The sequence below is a fragment of the Dermacentor variabilis genome, chromosome 2 (genome assembly GCF_050947875.1).
Source record: "Dermacentor variabilis isolate Ectoservices chromosome 2, ASM5094787v1, whole genome shotgun sequence".
In the NCBI taxonomy this organism is placed as follows: Eukaryota; Metazoa; Arthropoda; class Arachnida; order Ixodida; family Ixodidae; genus Dermacentor; species Dermacentor variabilis.
This window is the reverse complement of record NC_134569.1, coordinates 17,231,390-17,248,181: the sequence shown is the minus strand read 5'-3', so window position 1 is coordinate 17,248,181 and position 16,792 is coordinate 17,231,390. Positions and strand designations below refer to the sequence as shown.

The following is a 16,792-nucleotide window of genomic DNA, read 5'->3' as shown; positions in this document are numbered from 1 at the left end:
CAATCCTAAACGAAATATAATATATCACAAAACTACTCATTCTAAAAATTCTTACCCAGTTTTTTCACACATCTTATGATGCACCTCGCCCATTTTCTCAGTCTTGAGAAGAAGGCTGAGGTCTCCACTTGATTTGTTGGGCTCCTCGGAGTCCTTGTCCGGACAAGGGCTTTTGCTGAGGATACCCAATTTTTCAAATAAATTATACCATGTGTTTGGCGCATGATAGCCTGAGTTGCTTATGCGCCATAAAGCCCAATACAATACAATACTATATATGATGCGTCAAACAAGGCAAATAAACATGTTGCTGGTGGTCGGGGTAACACGAGAAAACGCATGCGCTCTGGCTGGCTCTGGCAGCACGCGCGTAGTGAGAACAAGAAAATTGAAAAGGCTCAGTGTATCCCCGCGAATAAAAGTCCAAGTAGAAAAATAAGTACGAGCGTAGCTACCTTTGCTGGCTTTAGTGTCTTGACATGGATGCTTTGGCTTGATGAAAAGAAATGTTGATATTCTTTTCAGCTACACAATGGCACAAATGAACCACCACAACGCTTCGTCTCATCGGACCTCGCAGCATGCTTTGTCAGCTTTTCTGATGGTGTGTTGATTTCGCTTGTCTCGTTGTATGGTCCGATGTACGACTTTAGAAAAGTCAATGCACCTTTGGCGCCATATGTTTATAACGAGGGCCTTATAATGTAAAACTATTCCAATATGTTTTTATTCCAATTTCCTGACTTCAAATTTGCGTAACCGTCGACGCAAGCATCGGGCGGTCACCCACAGGGTTGTCTGAACAGACCGATCAAACGCTCTCCTCGTTCATAGGAGGTCACTTTTCTTTGTTTGCAAAACGAATAACATTGCCTACATCGAGCAGTTTGACTTATCTAATTGGCTCACAAGAGGCGAGGAGCACGCTCAAGTGGAGAGGGATTCGATGGGGCCGAACCACTGCACTGAAGATTGATAACCAGAGAAGAGGGTGGTGCCAACATCTGCGATTGGTCCGCCCTCCATTACTTAGCTTGCGGTAGCTCGTCGACAATGGCGGCGGCATGCAATGGAAGCTTAACAATGACGCTAAAACGGATCGTCAGCAAAGAATAGTAGGCAGAACGAGGTCGTAAACGTGCCGAAAGTGCTTGAAAACATTACACGGATACGCAAAAACCTTTATTACACGCAAATAAGCCCGTGCTCTCCGGCAAGTGCGAGTCCAGTGCCTGAGCGAGTGGCGGCAACCATCTTTTATTCCTTTCGGTACGGGGCAGCCTGCGGCTATTCAGAAGAAAATTCAGTTTTGTTCGGCATATTAATGCATATTTAACGTGTACACGTCACTTTGACACGGTGAGCTTTTGCAGTTTTGTTATGTCGCGTGAGAGACAGGTGAAGTGGGTGCAGCCCGAAAACTTTTGACGAGTAGCCAAGGGGTAATGGCGAAAAGGCGTCGAATCAGAAATAACTATTTTTCTTTTGTTCGGTCAAATCATGCATAATCATTGTGTACACGCCATATCAGATGGGGACCTATGCGCTTTTCGTGACGTCGCGTGAGAGAGGTGAAGTGGGGGTGGTCCAAAAAAAAGTGTTTGTCCAATCACAGAGGGCTGATTGCTGTATTTAGGAATAAAAATGTTTGGAATAGTTTTACGTTATAGCGCCCCAACATTAAACTCGCATAGTTCCGGAATTCAAAATCTAAAGCACGACTTTGGAAATGTCAATGCACCTTTCGCATCAAAAGTTTATGAGAACTTTATACCCATAAAGTTTCATAATTTAAATCCAAGCGCTCCCTATAGATTCCGCGGCCTGCGCGAAATGCCGCGACGAGCCCGCTCGCCATCCAAACGCCTCTGAAACTTTGTGCTCGGATGGAGCCCCTTGGCGTTAGAATATGTGACTTCCGGTGCATGGGCGTTGCCGTGAAATCCAGCCCGATTGCGCAATGTTCGCGCTAAAATGTCTTTTTGAGCGTGAAAAGGATATTCTAAACAAAATCGAGCATGATTTCCGGCGCCGGGGGTTGTTTCGGTCGCGGGGGCATGACAGTACAAAAAAATTTCGGGGAGGAAGGGGGGGGCTGAAGCCCCATAAGACCCCCCCCCCCCCCCCCTGGTGCTCCTCCGAACCTCATTGAGTCTGCTCACGAGGCTGCGCGTGACCTCACCGACCGCGCTTCCTCTGCAAGAAGCACCGACTCCCCTCCTCCCTACGGCCACAGGGACGCTCTCGCTACTCACAACGAGATTATTAAATTCTTCTACTGTCTAGAAGGGTCTTTCCACCCCCTCACCCCAAGTTGAATAGGGCGCAAGCCGTTTCGCTTAGGCTTCTGCAGACCAGTACGTATCCGTGTCTGTCCGTTCTCCACGAGGCTTACCCGGACGTGTATCGCGACGACGCCTGCCCCTCCTGCGGGCAGACCTCCACTCTAGCGCACATGCTGTGGGAATGTGGGTCGACATACCCCAAGTTCATCAAGGAGGAGTGGGACTCGCTTCTGCGTAGCCCCGCTCTAGAAAAGCAAATCCTGGCTGTCCGGCGTGCCCGCGACCGGGCCGGTGGGCTAGACCTGCCGGTCCCGACGTGGGACTAGCCGGGTGCGCGACGAGTTCGCGTCCTCGCCGGACCTGCAATAAAAGTTTCTTCACTCGCTCACTCACTCACTCACTCACCACGTGATGACGTTCTGCCAATAGAGGCGCTAGCGGCGTGATAAAACAGACGCGCAACTCTGCTACCTTTGGTAGCATATACAGTAGAGAGTTTTAGTTTAGGGGACACAAGGCGTTGGGGCCCCTAGCGCTTGGGTGCGTTTGCGTTTGCGTACGCAAGCAGAAACACGTTATAGGTTAGCGGCCCCAAACGCAAGCCGCAATGAGGTCGCATGCGCTCGCAGCGCCATCAACGTCTGATCTTTGCTGCGTTATCATTTTTTAAAACATGAAATCAAGCATATGAAGTAAAGCACATAAAACTATTCTTTTTAAAAGCAGTTAATAGAGATGTTTAGAGTGTCTGGTAGTCGGGTAAACGCAGACTGGGGCGTTGGGGCGGAGCCATGAACGGGAGCGGCCTGCATGGTGCAGCCACCTGGTGGCGCAAAGCCCAAATAGACAAAAACAGCTAATATTGCAGTAACCAAGTGTATTTTACTTTGCTGCGGGTATAAATTTTGGGCAGCAACACAATTACGCCAGTGCCCAAAATTTACCCAAGTTTACTCTAACCCAAGGACGCATGTAGACGTAGCGATCTGGGCATGCGCAGTACCGTCGCCCCTAGTTCTTGCGTACGCAAGCCGCTTGCGTCCCCTAAACTAAAACTCTCTAGTAACTTTAGTAGCTCTAAACGCACTGCGCCTTCTGGCGGTGCGGCCGTGAAGTCAGCGCATACCCAGTGGCATGTGCCTGTCAGAGTGCTGTGATCCACGAAATGCCCCTTTCTTGCAGACATTGGTATATACATCGGCCCTATATGTTAATGATAGACTAATTCGCAAGCCTGCATACTCGCTACAAGGTTCAGTCAGCAGTCGTAAACCTATGCCTCGCTCACGCAGAGCATTCGCAAAGGGATTCGGTCGTAGTCACGGACTCTTGGGAGACATGCCACATGTTTCTCAAGGGTCACGTGACTGCGGCTAGCCCTACGAAAATCCCCAAATTGTTCAACCAGTGTCATCGCCTACTCTGGTGTTCAGGACATGCTGGGGTACAAAGGAACACGTTACCTCGAGGGTCTGCTAACCAAGCGATGGCGTCCTAACCCCAACCCCTCTTACTATCCCTCACAAAATCCCATAAATTAAAAGACATCCTTGCTCACCAGCGCGGAGTCCACGGGAAATACCCGCCATCTCACCCACAACTTAGCGGGGAAGAGGCTGCCAATTGGCATAGAATACAGACCGGCCAGGGTATTCTCCCACACAAAAATGCTAAATGCCATGTATCCCACTCGCTACACTCTTAAGCGTAATTACACCCTTTCGGTCGTATCTTGCCACAAAACAATAATCGTCATCTGCCTTTCCGCATTTCTTTTCTTTGACGTTGCGAGCCCGGTACTTCCAAGTCACGAACGGCATGCGCATTATCAGCACGACAGAGCATTCTTGACATGAAAGTAGCAAGCGTAGCGTTTTCAAGAAAGGAAACGCAAGAACTGATGACGATTATTGTTGTGTGACAAATATACACCCCAAAGGGCGTACATTTGTTTAAACTGCCCTTCACTCTTATAAGCAAAATTACACCCTTTTGCCACACAACGATAACCGTCATCTGTCTTGTACGCATTTCCTTTCTCTAACGCGGCGAGCCCGGTACTTAATTCCCAGTAACGAACGACATGCGCTTTATCAGCATGACATAGCATTCCCGACAGGAAAGTAGTGGGCGCGGCGTTTTCAAGAAAGGAAACGCAAGCAAGGCAGATGATTATTGTTGTGTGGTAGAAATACACCCCAAAGAGTGCACCTTTGCATACACTCTTAGAAACATTTACTCCCTTTGGGGCTTATCTTGTCCCACAACGATAATCGTCATCCGTTTTGCCCGCGTTTCCTTTCTTTAACAAAAATCAGGCCCCTCGGTTAACCCCCTTTCTTCTTGTTCATTTCGCCTGAGTTACATGTCCTACACTCTAAGAACAGTTTACACCCTTTGGCTTGCCCCTTCTGCCACACAAAAATAATCGTCATCTGCCTTGATGCGTTTCCTTTCTTTATCGCTGCAAGCCCGGAACTTTCCAGTGACGAACGGCACGCGCGTTATCAGAAGGGGCACTAAAAGGGTGTAAACTGTTCTATGCTGATAACGCGCGTGCCATTCGTTACTGGAAAGTTCCGGGCTCGCAGCGATAAAGAAAGGAAACGCATCAAGGCAGATGACGATTATTTTTGTATGGCAGAAGGGGCAAGCCAAAGGGTGTAAACTGTTCTTAGAGTGTAGAGTCACTAGAGTGGGTATCCCACAGCACCAACACTCTTACACTCATAGACAAAGTTACACCCTTTGGGGTGTGTCTCTGCCACACAACAATAATCGTCATCTGCCTTAAGCTTGCGTTTCCTTTCTTGAAAACGCCACGCTCGTTACTTTCCTGTCGCGAATGCTATGTCATGCTGATAATGCGCATGCCGTTCGTTACTGCAAAGTACCGGGCTCGCTGCGTTAAAGAAAGGAAATGCGGACAAGACAGATGACGATTATTGTTGTGGCAAAAAAGTGTAATTTTGCTTAAGAGTGTACACTCTTAAAACGGTTGCACCCTTTGGGGTGTATATTTGTCCCACAACAATTCATCTGCCTTGCTTGCGTTTCCTTTCTTGAAAACTCAGCGCTCGCTACTTACCTGTCGAGAATGCTGCGTCACACTGATAACGCGCATGCCGTTCGTGACTGGAAAGTGCCGTTTTAAGAGTGTACGCTCTTAAGCAAAATTACACCTTTTTGCCACACAACGATAATCCTCATCTGTCTTGTCCGCATTTCCTTTCTTTAACGCGGCGAGCCCGGTACTTTGCAGTAACGAACGGCATGCGCATTATCAGCATGACATAGCATTCGCGACAGGAAAGTAACGAGCGTGGCGTTTTCAAGAAAGGAAACGCAAGCTTAAGGCAGATGACGATTATTGTTGTGTGGCAGAGACACACCCCAAAGGGTGTAACTTTGTCTATGAGTGTAAGAGTGTTGGTGCTGTGGGATACCCACTCTAGTGACTCTACACTCTAAGAACAGTTTACACCCTTTGGCTTGCCCCTTCTGCCATACAAAAATAATCGTCATCTGCCTTGATGCGTTTCCTTTCTTTATCGCTGCGAGCCCGGAACTTTCCAGTAACGAATGGCACGCGCGTTATCAGCATAGAACAGTTTACACCCTTTTAGTGCCCCTTCTGATAACGCGCGTGCCGTTCGTCACTGGAAAGTTCCGGGCTTGCAGCGATAAAGAAAGGAAACGCATCAAGGCAGATGACGATTATTTTTGTGTGGCAGAAGGGGCAAGCCAAAGGGTGTAAACTGTTCTTAGAGTGTAGGACATGTAACTCAGGCGAGATGAACGAGAAGAAAGGGGGTTAACCGAGGGGCCCGATTTTTGTTAATCATATCATAAGAATCTAACAAACAAAGACACCAAGGACAACACGGGAAATTACTTGTACTTACTAATTGAAATAAAGAAATCATGAATGAATGGAATTGAAAGTGGATGAAAAAACAACTGTATGCTATCCCGTGTAGCATCCCCTTTGGAACGGGGTGGTGGGCTGCGCCACCAAGCTCTGACGGAGTCGCCATCTGTCGGAAGCGCCTCCCTTGCATAGTATGAGGGAAAGCGCGGCAAGCTCCTCGTAGGTTTGGCTTACGGCACTCAATAAAAACTTCATTCGGCAGCCCTCCTGGGCATTTCTGTAAGTACTCTCGAAGCGAAGGAAGTTTTTTACTGTTAAAATAATAATCTTAGGCAAACTGAAAGCATGGACTCGTTTACAGACGCTATATATCTCTATACCGAATAAGTACAGTGAACGCTACCGCGCGCGGTCGCCGCGATAGAGCCTCCCGAACCGGCTTCTTGCATGAAAGGCAGGCAAACGCTGAGAGCAAACCGCGAAATATATTATTATAGTGGGCTCTCTGTATAACTGAATGGAGCACAACAGAATGAAGCCTGAGTGCAGCGATCGCACGGGTTCGCAGCAACCGACTGTGCGTCTGCTTGCATATCCTCGAACAATGCTTTGCTTTCGCTGCGAGCGCGTTTTCGCACTGTTCCGTGAGCTTTGGGCTGCAGAATATGAGCATTTGACAGTATGCAAGTGCCCATTGTTGCATGGACGCTATCAGAGCTGTTCACAAGTAATTTCTGAATTATTTTTGAACTCTGCTTCGTTACAGAGACTTCGACGCCTACGGCGACCGTGATGTGACATTGCGACAATTCAATCTTTCTTTTTTCCTCTAAGACGGAGAACATGCTCAGACTTGTTTCGCAAGTGACGAGCAGGAGGGGGGGCATCAGCGAAGCCAACCTCATAAGGATCTACCACGCCTTCCTCATGAGCCATATCAACTACGTGGTTTCTGCGCTAAACTGGTCACGTTCGGAGAACAAGATCGACGCACTCATGAGGAAGAGTATTAAACGAGTCCTCGGCATCCCCACGACGACCAGCACGGAGAAGTTGATGCAACTCGGGGTCCACAACACCCTGAGCGAAGTCGTCGAAGCGCAGAAAACGGCACAGATCGTTCGCCTCTCTATCACCAAGGCCGGCCGCCGCATACTCGAGATGGCGGGTCTGGCAGCCATGGCCGAGGAGTCGTGCGCCGTCCCGCTTTGCCAGAGTGAAAGGGAAACCTTTCGAGTCTCCCCCTTCCCGAGGAATGTTCATCCACAACACAACGAGGCCCGGCGCGCAGCCAGAGCCCGAGCACTCATCAAGACTGCCCTGCAAACCCCAGAGCTCGCGTCCTTTGTCGACGCGGCGCGGTATCCCGGATCAAACTCGTACGTGGCCACGGTGGTTGACCCCCAGGGCAAGATCCTGAATGCGGCGTCTATCCAACGCTCGACGGCGTCCGTCGCAGAGCAAGTCGCAGTGGCGCTGGCTCTGTGCGAACCTGGGCGCACGCAGATCTTCACGGACTCCAGGTCGGCGGCGATGGCCTTTCTCGCCGGCTCGGTCTCGGTCGAGGCTGCGGCGGTGCTAAGGACCCGCAAGACTGGCACGGCCCGTCATGTCATCACTTGGTTCCCGGCTCACATGGGCCGGAACGTCTCCCCCGGCTCGATCAACCCTAATGAGCTGGCCGACGACCAGGCGCGAGGTCTCATCAACCGCGCCAGTCCGAGGGGCCCGGCTTCTCAGGGGATCGACAGAACCACGGACCCGTTGCTTACTTTCCACGAGATCACTACTCATTACCAGCTGGGACGCAGACAGTATCCGGCTCCTCACCTGAAGCTGGGCAGACCCCAGGCCTCGGTGCTGAGAATGCTGCAGACGGGCTCCTTTCCGTCTCGCTCGAGGCTGAGCCACTACACTCCGGGTGTGGAACCCCGCTGCCCAGACTGCGGCGAGGAACGGTCGACCTTGAACCACATGCTGTGGCAATGTTCTACGTTGCGCCACTCGCCTCTAAACCGGCAAGAAGATTGGGATGAAGCCGTCAAGAGCAACGACCTTCAAGTCCAGCTTCGGGCTGTCCAACGGTCCTGCGACAGGGCTGAAGATCACGGTCTTCCGCCCCCGGCGCAGGTGCGGCCCGCGACTACGACAACGTAGTCCCTTAGGACCAATTAAAGTTTCTTGTCTGTCTGTCTAAATTTTATTTATTTATTTATTTATTTAGGAATACTGTAGCCCTCACTTGAGGGCCATTACAGGAGAGGAAGAAAATAAAAAATAAAGAATTTCAACACCGACAATACAACGTTATACATCATTGTCAAACACAAATTACAGGCAGGATGAACAAATATACACAGAATAACAGTAAGCATGATCGATTCTTAATTATCCCGTTGCCTGTAATACAATTCCAATAGACTATAAAATTCGTTAGCATTTTGTGCTGTTACAGTGCAGTCCGGAAGGCCATTCCATATATTAATACACGAAGGAAAGAACGAATATTCAAAACCATCAAGGCGTGTTTTATAAGGCTGTACACTAGCACTGTGGTTTAAACGCGCACTGTGTTTTAAAGGGGGGCGAATGTATGTTTCTTTGTTTATTTTTATTTCATTTCTGGTTATCTGGAAAAATAATTTCATGCGTTGTTTCTCTCGTCGTGTTTCTAGCAATCCCAAGTCACAACATTTCAACATGTGTGTTACAGAATCGGCTCTCCGATTAACGCGAACAAACAAAACGCACCGCGGTTCTCTGAATTGTTTCGAGTTTATCTCGCAAGTACAGTTGGTGAGGGCTCCAAACTGAGGAGGCGTACTCCAAAACCGGGCGAACAAATGTTTTGTACGCAATGAGCTTCAAATGTGTTGGTGCATGCTGCAACTTTTTTCTTAAAAAGAACAGCTTCCTGTAAGCCCTAGAGCAGACCTCCTCCACTTGGGGGCGCCAGCACAAGTCATGATTAATGATCACCCCTAAGTACCTAAAGCTACGTACATTCAACAAGGAGTTGTCACCAATATTATCGTCAAAGGAAGGCACAGTTTTCTTTCTTGTTATATGAGCAAACGTCGATTTCGAATAATTTATTACCATTCCCCACTTTATGCACCAGTCATGTAAACCTTGGAGGCACCGATTAATTTTCCTTTGGTCGGTTTTATCTGCCACAGTCGTATAAAGCAAACAATCGTCGGCAAAAAGTTTCATTTTAACAGGTGATTCCAGAACACTGGAAATATCATTGATGTAAATCAAGAACAATAGCGGCCCCAATACTGACCCTTGTGGAACCCCAGACAATACTTCTAGTGGATCAGACATGATGTTTTCAATCCGGACGGATTGTACACGACCACTCAAATAGGCTGCAATCCAGTTCACAATGTCTGGAGCAATACCTGCGTTCTGGATTTTAAAAAGCAATTTACCATGCGGTACCTTATCAAAGGCCTTTGCGAAATCTATGCAGATGACGTCAATTTGTTCGCAGGCATCCAAAGCTAGATAAAAATCATGAACCGTCTCAACGAGTTGCGATATAGTGGATAATCCGCTTCGAAATCCATGTTGTGATGAAAAGAAAAAGTTATTGGCTTCAAGGAAAAGAATGATATGCTTTGCTACTGCATGCTCTATGAGCTTACAAGTCACAGAAGTAAGTGATATGGGACGATAGTTGCTAACTTGATTTCGACTGCCGGATTTAAAAACCGGAATCACAACACCGCTACGCCAATCTTGAGGCAATGAACTGGTTTGCAAGGATTTCCTAAAGATTATGGTTAAGTAAAATGACACCCATTCAGCATATCGCCGTAAAAATTCACTTGGGATCCCGTCTGGCCCGCTTGCTTTCTTGGCATCAAGCGTAAGCAATTGCTGAAATATGCCAGCCTGAGTGATTTCTAGTAGGTGCATTGCGCAGGCGCCCAATTCACTGCGCTCATTGTTTCCTTGCTCTGTTCTCGTCTTCGTGAATACTGACTGGAAGAATACGTTGAAGCAGTCTGCTATTTGCGTCTTTTCCGTGATCGTTTGAGATCCGCTTTGTATCTGGTGTATCTCTTCTTTTTTATCTCTTAAGTGCATCCAAAACTTTTGTGGCGAAGATTTCAGGAACCCAGGAAGCGTTATGTTAAAGTACCTTTGCTTAGATTCCCGTAACGCTAACTTTAGTTTAGCACACAAATTGGACACCTGGGCTGGGTTTTGTTTATTTTGGCGTAATCGCTTTATTCTGCGTTTTAAGTGTATTATTTCCCGAGTTATCCATGGGCTATGCTGCTTTGTTTTTTTCATGCGGGTAGGAATAAATTTGTCTACGCAATGCTTGACGATGCCCTTGAAACGTTGCCACAATTCTTCTACAGATTCACTAGATGACGCAAGTTCAAATTCACTAAATGATAGACTTAAGTTATCTACTATTGTTGTATCGTCTGCCCGTGCGTAGTCGTTTATAAGTTTAAAAGCAGGTAATCGCCGGCGACTGGGTATATCGATTGGTATATCGACAGATATCATTTTGTGGTCCGATATTCCTGGTTCAACTGACACACTATTAGCAGCTATTTTGCAAGATAGGAACACAAGGTCTAACAATGACTTAGAATATAAAGTTTCTCGTGTATTTTCTTCAACAATTTGCCGTAAATTATGATAAAGCATAATTTCCAGTAGTTTTTCAGCACTCGAAACTTCCGTATGTCCGGGCGAGAGAGTTTTCCAATTTATGTGGGGTAAATTAAAATCTCCAGTCATTATTAGCCTTGTATTATTATTCAAATGAGTGCACAAAAAAGCGTTTATTTCGTCCAGGAACTCAGGTGTGGTAGCAGGGGTCCTGTATATGCCTCCCACCATGAACGCAATGCCATTTAATGAGATTTTGCACCACGTTGCTTCTGAAAGGCTACAGTCTATTCTTTCTGCCCTAACTGATGATTTCACAGCTACAGCTACGCCCCCACCTCTTGAGCCCCTATCCCATCTGAATATTTTGTACCCTGGAGGAACAACACAGTCATCGGGAACTAAACTATTCAACCACGTCTCTGTAATAATAACTACGTGTGGATTATGAAAGAGTAATATAGATTCAAGTTCTGTGATCTTATTTGCAATACTCCGTGCATTCAACAAAAGAAGACGTAGCTATGCGTGCTGCTCAGAATTAGAAGCGCCCTCCGAAGCAGTAGTTGCAGAGAAGCAGTGTAATTTTCGGGCAGTTTTGTCCCTGCTTTGCGCTATCTCCCGACGCTGTCCTCGTGCTTGGTCCCAAGTGTACCATTTGTCTTTTATTTTCAGTTTTTCATGGATCAGTGAAACCTTCACCCCATTAGCTCTTTCCGAAGCAGTACTTTCCCATAACTTCTTTCGAATTTCCACCGTTTCTGGTGCATAGTCATTGCTGACTGAGTAGGAGGATCCCTTCAGTTTGAAGCAGTTTTTCATCACGTGCTCCTTTTCGTTATAGTCATAGAATCTCATGACAACCGGCCTCCTTTTTCCGTCTTTAATCCTGCCTAGGCGATGTATTCTTTCTATCGTCTTTACCTCGATGCCGAACTTGTCCTGAAATACCTCTTCCATGACTACTTTTTTCAAATCACTGTCTGTTTCAGAGGCACTTTCTTCGACACCAAAAACGAGAATATTGTTGCGTCTGCTCCTGTTTTCGTATTCGACCAGTTTTTTGGCTTGTAACCGCACGGTATCCTCAAGAGAATCTATTCTGGCTTTTATTTCCTGGATACCATCTAGTGCATTGGATACTTTGTTTATCTTTGCATTCAGTTCGCAAATTTGAACCTTAATGTCATTCAAACCACTATCAGCCGCAGTCTGGTTATCTAGTATCATCTGCAATAGCTGGGCGGTTGTTGGCCCAGGGTTTTTTTCAATATCACCCGACATTATAAGCAGTAGCAACATCGACCAACAATCGACAACAGTCTGACAAAATCTACGATTCTTGGATGTTTCAATATTATTTCTGAAGTTGCGTCGCACTGTATGTTTATCGGCCTTCCCAGCGTGCGATTTCCCGCTGCTTTATTATTATTTTTTTTTTGGTAATCCAGTACAACAATTGACCATGACCATATGCCATGCCTTTTTTTTTTTAATGTGTTTCTTACCGCTCCCTTTCCATTCCAGTGAACTTGCCAGTATCTAGCATCAACAAGTACATAGACCTGACATTAGCCGGGCAATGGGCGCGGGCAAGCGTCTCAGTGCTCGTTTTCTGCTACTCACCGAACATCGCAGTCGCGACGCCATAGTAGAAATATTCCTCGCGTCCGTGCTTGCTGCATACCCGACTTGTAGCCGATGTCTGTTTGCAGGTAGTAAGTTTCGCGAGACTAAGGTACTAATTAAGTTTCCCGTTGCGTACGTCCGACCCTGCGGCACCGAGCATGCCTACCATGCTGCACGCCTCCGAAGGCATGCAGCCACTACCTATTATAGTGCTTTCAAATGTTGTCGAGCAGCTACCCAAGGCGGGAAAGCCTCCTCACCTAATCAGAATCGCAGCGCAGGTGGGACTTTAAACTTTCATTTTCAGCTCGCTTCGGCGCTTCCGAAGCAGCCGACGCGGCCGCTGTGTGCAAGTGATTCCCTGTGTCATGCACGTCACGCCGACGGTGGCGCCAGTTTTTCCAGTGGTGGAGCGCGCCCCCAATACCCTTCACCATTTTAGAACGCAGCTCGTAGGTGCCCGTTTCTTCCGCGAGCATCGGCATTGGCGTAACTGAGTGAACAAGCACAGCGAAGCCATTTACTTTCTTCCATATTCCTCAGCCGTTCTTCATACTCAATTTTACTGCGAGCTTCCCTCCCTTCAAATCTAGTCCAGCCCATATCACCCTGCACAGCTTCATTTGCCACTGACCTTTGGTTCCCATCGAGTCCTGATTGTACCCCTGATTTAAAGCAAACAACCGCATTTGTAAAATTAAGTCCTGGAACCATTACACCTTTCCACATACCTCGGAGCACCTCATACCAATTGTATTCGCATAGCGCTCTGTGCTTAGTTATGGCTGCATTTCTCTTCCCCTTCACTGCTATTGTTTTTTCCTGTGTTTCCATATATCTATTGCCTTCATTTATCCATATACCAAGGTATTTATATTCTGTTACCTGAGGTATTTCCTGGCCCTGTATTGCCACTGTCTGTTCACTGTTTTCATTGAATACCATAACACCTGATTTTCTAACACTAAATTTCAAACCTAAATTGTTGCCTTCCTGCCCACAGATATTAGCAAGACGTTGGAAATCACTTTGCTTGTTAGCTAGCAACACAATGTCGTCCTCATAAAATAAACCTGGGAGTTGCTGTTGTACTACTGTACCCGCCTTATTAAAACTTCTTTCTGGGCGAGTTGGTGCATACTTGACATAAAAATTGTTACAGCGCAATCACATGCAACCACAAAGTATGACCACAGCGCTTGTGTCTCGTCCCTCATACTTTGTGGTTGCATGTGATTGCGCTGTAACAATTTTTATGTCATGTACCCGCCTGTTTGTATGGGAGATTAAACCCGATACTACTTCCTTCTAGCGCCCTCTCCATCCTCACCATGCACATATAATAAACAGCACTGGGGACAAATAGCACCCTGCCTCAGTCCCTTGTTGATATCAACTTTCTCCTCATCCTTTCCCATTCAATGCAAACGGTATTTGCTAGGTAAATTTCTCTCGAAAGCTGTAGACAATCGTCACCTAAACCTTCCCCTTCCACAATATTCCACAAAATGTTGCTGTCTACGTTGTCATAGGCTCCTGTAATGTCTAAAAAGGCCGCATATAATGGTATGCTTTCTACTTTTGATATTTCAATACACTGACTAAAAACAAATAAGTTATCATCTAAACGCCTACCTATCCTGAAGCCATTCTGAAGTTCTCCCAAAATGCCATTATTCTCTGTCCATGCTTGCAGCTTTAATTTGATTGCCTGCATTGCTAGCCTGTATATTACCGATGTAATGGTCCTATCCTATCTTTCTCCTTCTTACCTTTATAAATTAAATTCATTCTACTTTGTCGCCAGGTGTTGGGCTGCTGAGAACGAGGTCGCGGGATTGAATCCCGGCCACGGCGGCCGCATTTCGATGGGGGCGAAATGCGAAAACACCCGTGTGCTTAGATTTAGGTGCATTTTAAAGAACCCCAGGTGGTCGAAATTTCCGGAGTCCTCCACTACGGCGTGCCTCATAATCAGAAAGTGGTTTTGGCACGTAAAACCACATAGTTAATTTTTTCTTTACTTTGCCGCCAACTGTCTGGTATTCGTCTATCTTCTAAAGTGTTTTCCACTGCTTTCACCAGAGCTTCCTTACTTTTTGGTCCTAGTTCATTAATCAGCCTAACGGGAACCTCGTCTAGCCCCGTGGCTGTGCGCTTAGGAACTTTCTCTTCCGCTTTCTTCCAGCTGAAATTTGTCAGCACCAGCTCCTTTTCCACTTGGGTCTCTTTCATGCTCTTTTTTTCTTCAAATACAACCTCGTCATTGGCTTGGAAAAATTCGGCTGTTATTTTTCGGATTTAATTTATTGCCGCTTCTCCTTCCAGTCTGTTTTCATCTTCGTCTAGGATATGTTGTATTGTTGTTGACATCCTGTCTAATAGTTTTATGTGGTTCCAAAATATTCGAGGTGCGGCCTTCTTTTTCTCACGTATTTCTGCCAACCAACGTTCACTTTCACCTTGTAATTTTGCTTGCACCAGTATTTGAACCATAGACTTTTTCTCCCGGTATATTTCCCATTTACTGGTTACTGCATCCTGCGGCAACTGCGCCTTCTTTGCCTGCCTGTGCTCTCGAGATGCTTTCTGTCGTTCGGCGATTGCTTCTCGTATCTCCCTGTTCCACCAGCTTTTCGGTTTCTTTCTTCCTTTCCAACGAACATGTTGTTTCTCTTTGCGTATTTCTGTCGTTATTACACTTAGAAGCTCACCATATTCCCCCTCTTGGCCATTTGCCAAGTTCTTCCTCGACTCTAGTGACTATATTTGCTATTTGTTCAGCGTTCAAATTTGGACTGGCCATTTTGCGCTCCTTGATCTCTTTCCCCACTACATATCCCATTTTCGAAATGATGCGTTTATGGTCACTCCCTATGCTGCTATGCCCTTCCTCATCGATGACCATTTCTCTCAACTTATCATGAATTCCTTCTGTCATCAGACAGTAATCAATGGTCGATTGGCGGTTTCCCACTTCCCACGTGATCTGCCCTTCACACTTAGGCCCTGTGTTCACGACAACGAGGTTATATTGCTCACAAAGGTCTAGCATTGACTTCCCGTTGTTGTCGGTATAGCCATCTAAATCCTGTACGTGGGCATTCATGTCACCTAATAGGACAATTTCAGCACCATTCCCGAAACCCTTAATATCAGCGCTTATGCATTCCACTAACTGTTTATTCTTCTGTGTGCGATTATTTCCGGTCCACCAATACGTAACGCCCAGCCAAGTTTTTTCACTACTCATTGTACCTGGTAACCAAAGATGCTCTTGACAGTTTGAATTTACTCTTTTCCATGTGGCTCCTTGATGGATGAGCATTCCGACTCCCCCTCTCTTTCTTTCCGACTTAGTTCTGTTGCATCCTTCCCAAACATAATTCTCAATAACTGGCGGCTCTTCTGAGTCTCTAAGGTGCGTTTCTGTAACCGCATACACCCCTATTTGTTCTCTATGTAACTGCTCCTCAATCTCTGCCCACTTTTCCTTTATTCTGCCGCCCTGCATGTTTATGTAGCCTATTGCATGGCGAGCTCTCTTTCTTGGTTTCCTCCTTTTTCTGTTATTGACAGCGATGCTATGCTGAGGTTCCCTTAGGGGACCTTCTTCATTACTACCTACTCTGGCCTCCTGAGCGCCCGCGGGCCCCCTAAAAAAGCAACAGCGCGACCACCAAGTCGCCAGCCCACTTCTCGTGCCAGCGTGTAATAGAAGTGGATCCCGTCTCGTTTAAAACCACCACACCTTCTCACTTCCCAGTTTACTTCGACAACATCGACGCCTTTATCTTGGCTGATTTGCCATACTGCCTCATTAGTAGCCACTACGGCTCTTTGTACGTGAGTGTCACGTACAGGCACCTACGGCACCGGGCACACCACGATCTACACCTGAGGGGATAGCTCGCGCAAGTCGTCCACCCGCTTCGCCAAGCGCTGGGCTAGTCCAGTCCCTTTCCTGTTTAGGACGTCATTTAGCCCACCTGCTACTATGACAAGGTTGCGCACGTTAGCATTTTCCGCGAGCTTTTCTTTTGCTCGCTTCATGACAGAACCCAATGTCTGCCCCGGAAATGTCCCTACCGCCACTATTTTGTCGCCTTTCACCCTCTCCACAATTGCTTTTGAGCACCCAGCCAGGTTTGAGTCGCCGGCGATAATCACCCTTTCACTCTCTCCTACCTCGCCCTGCTTCCCTTTGTCCCTTTCCGCGTGATTCGGACTCGACAAGGGGCATTGTCCCCTCGGCTCCTGCTTTTTCCGCGTGGTGGCCTCAAGGTAGGTGCCGCTCTTTCCAGCTAACCCTTCATCACGCTGCATGCAGTCCACGTACTTCGCTGACACTTCCTCGCATGTCGCA

General features: G+C 47.1%; 1 protein-coding gene across 1 annotated transcript; it reads right to left on the bottom strand.

The window, feature by feature from the left end:
* Window positions 1–11,319: 11,319 nt before the first annotated feature.
* LOC142570261 (uncharacterized) lies at window positions 11,320–12,099 on the bottom strand. Its single transcript, XM_075678660.1, has one exon. It carries the CDS (start codon window positions 12,097–12,099, stop codon window positions 11,320–11,322), a length of 780 nt encoding a protein of 259 aa, XP_075534775.1.
* Window positions 12,100–16,792: the final 4,693 nt, after the last annotated feature.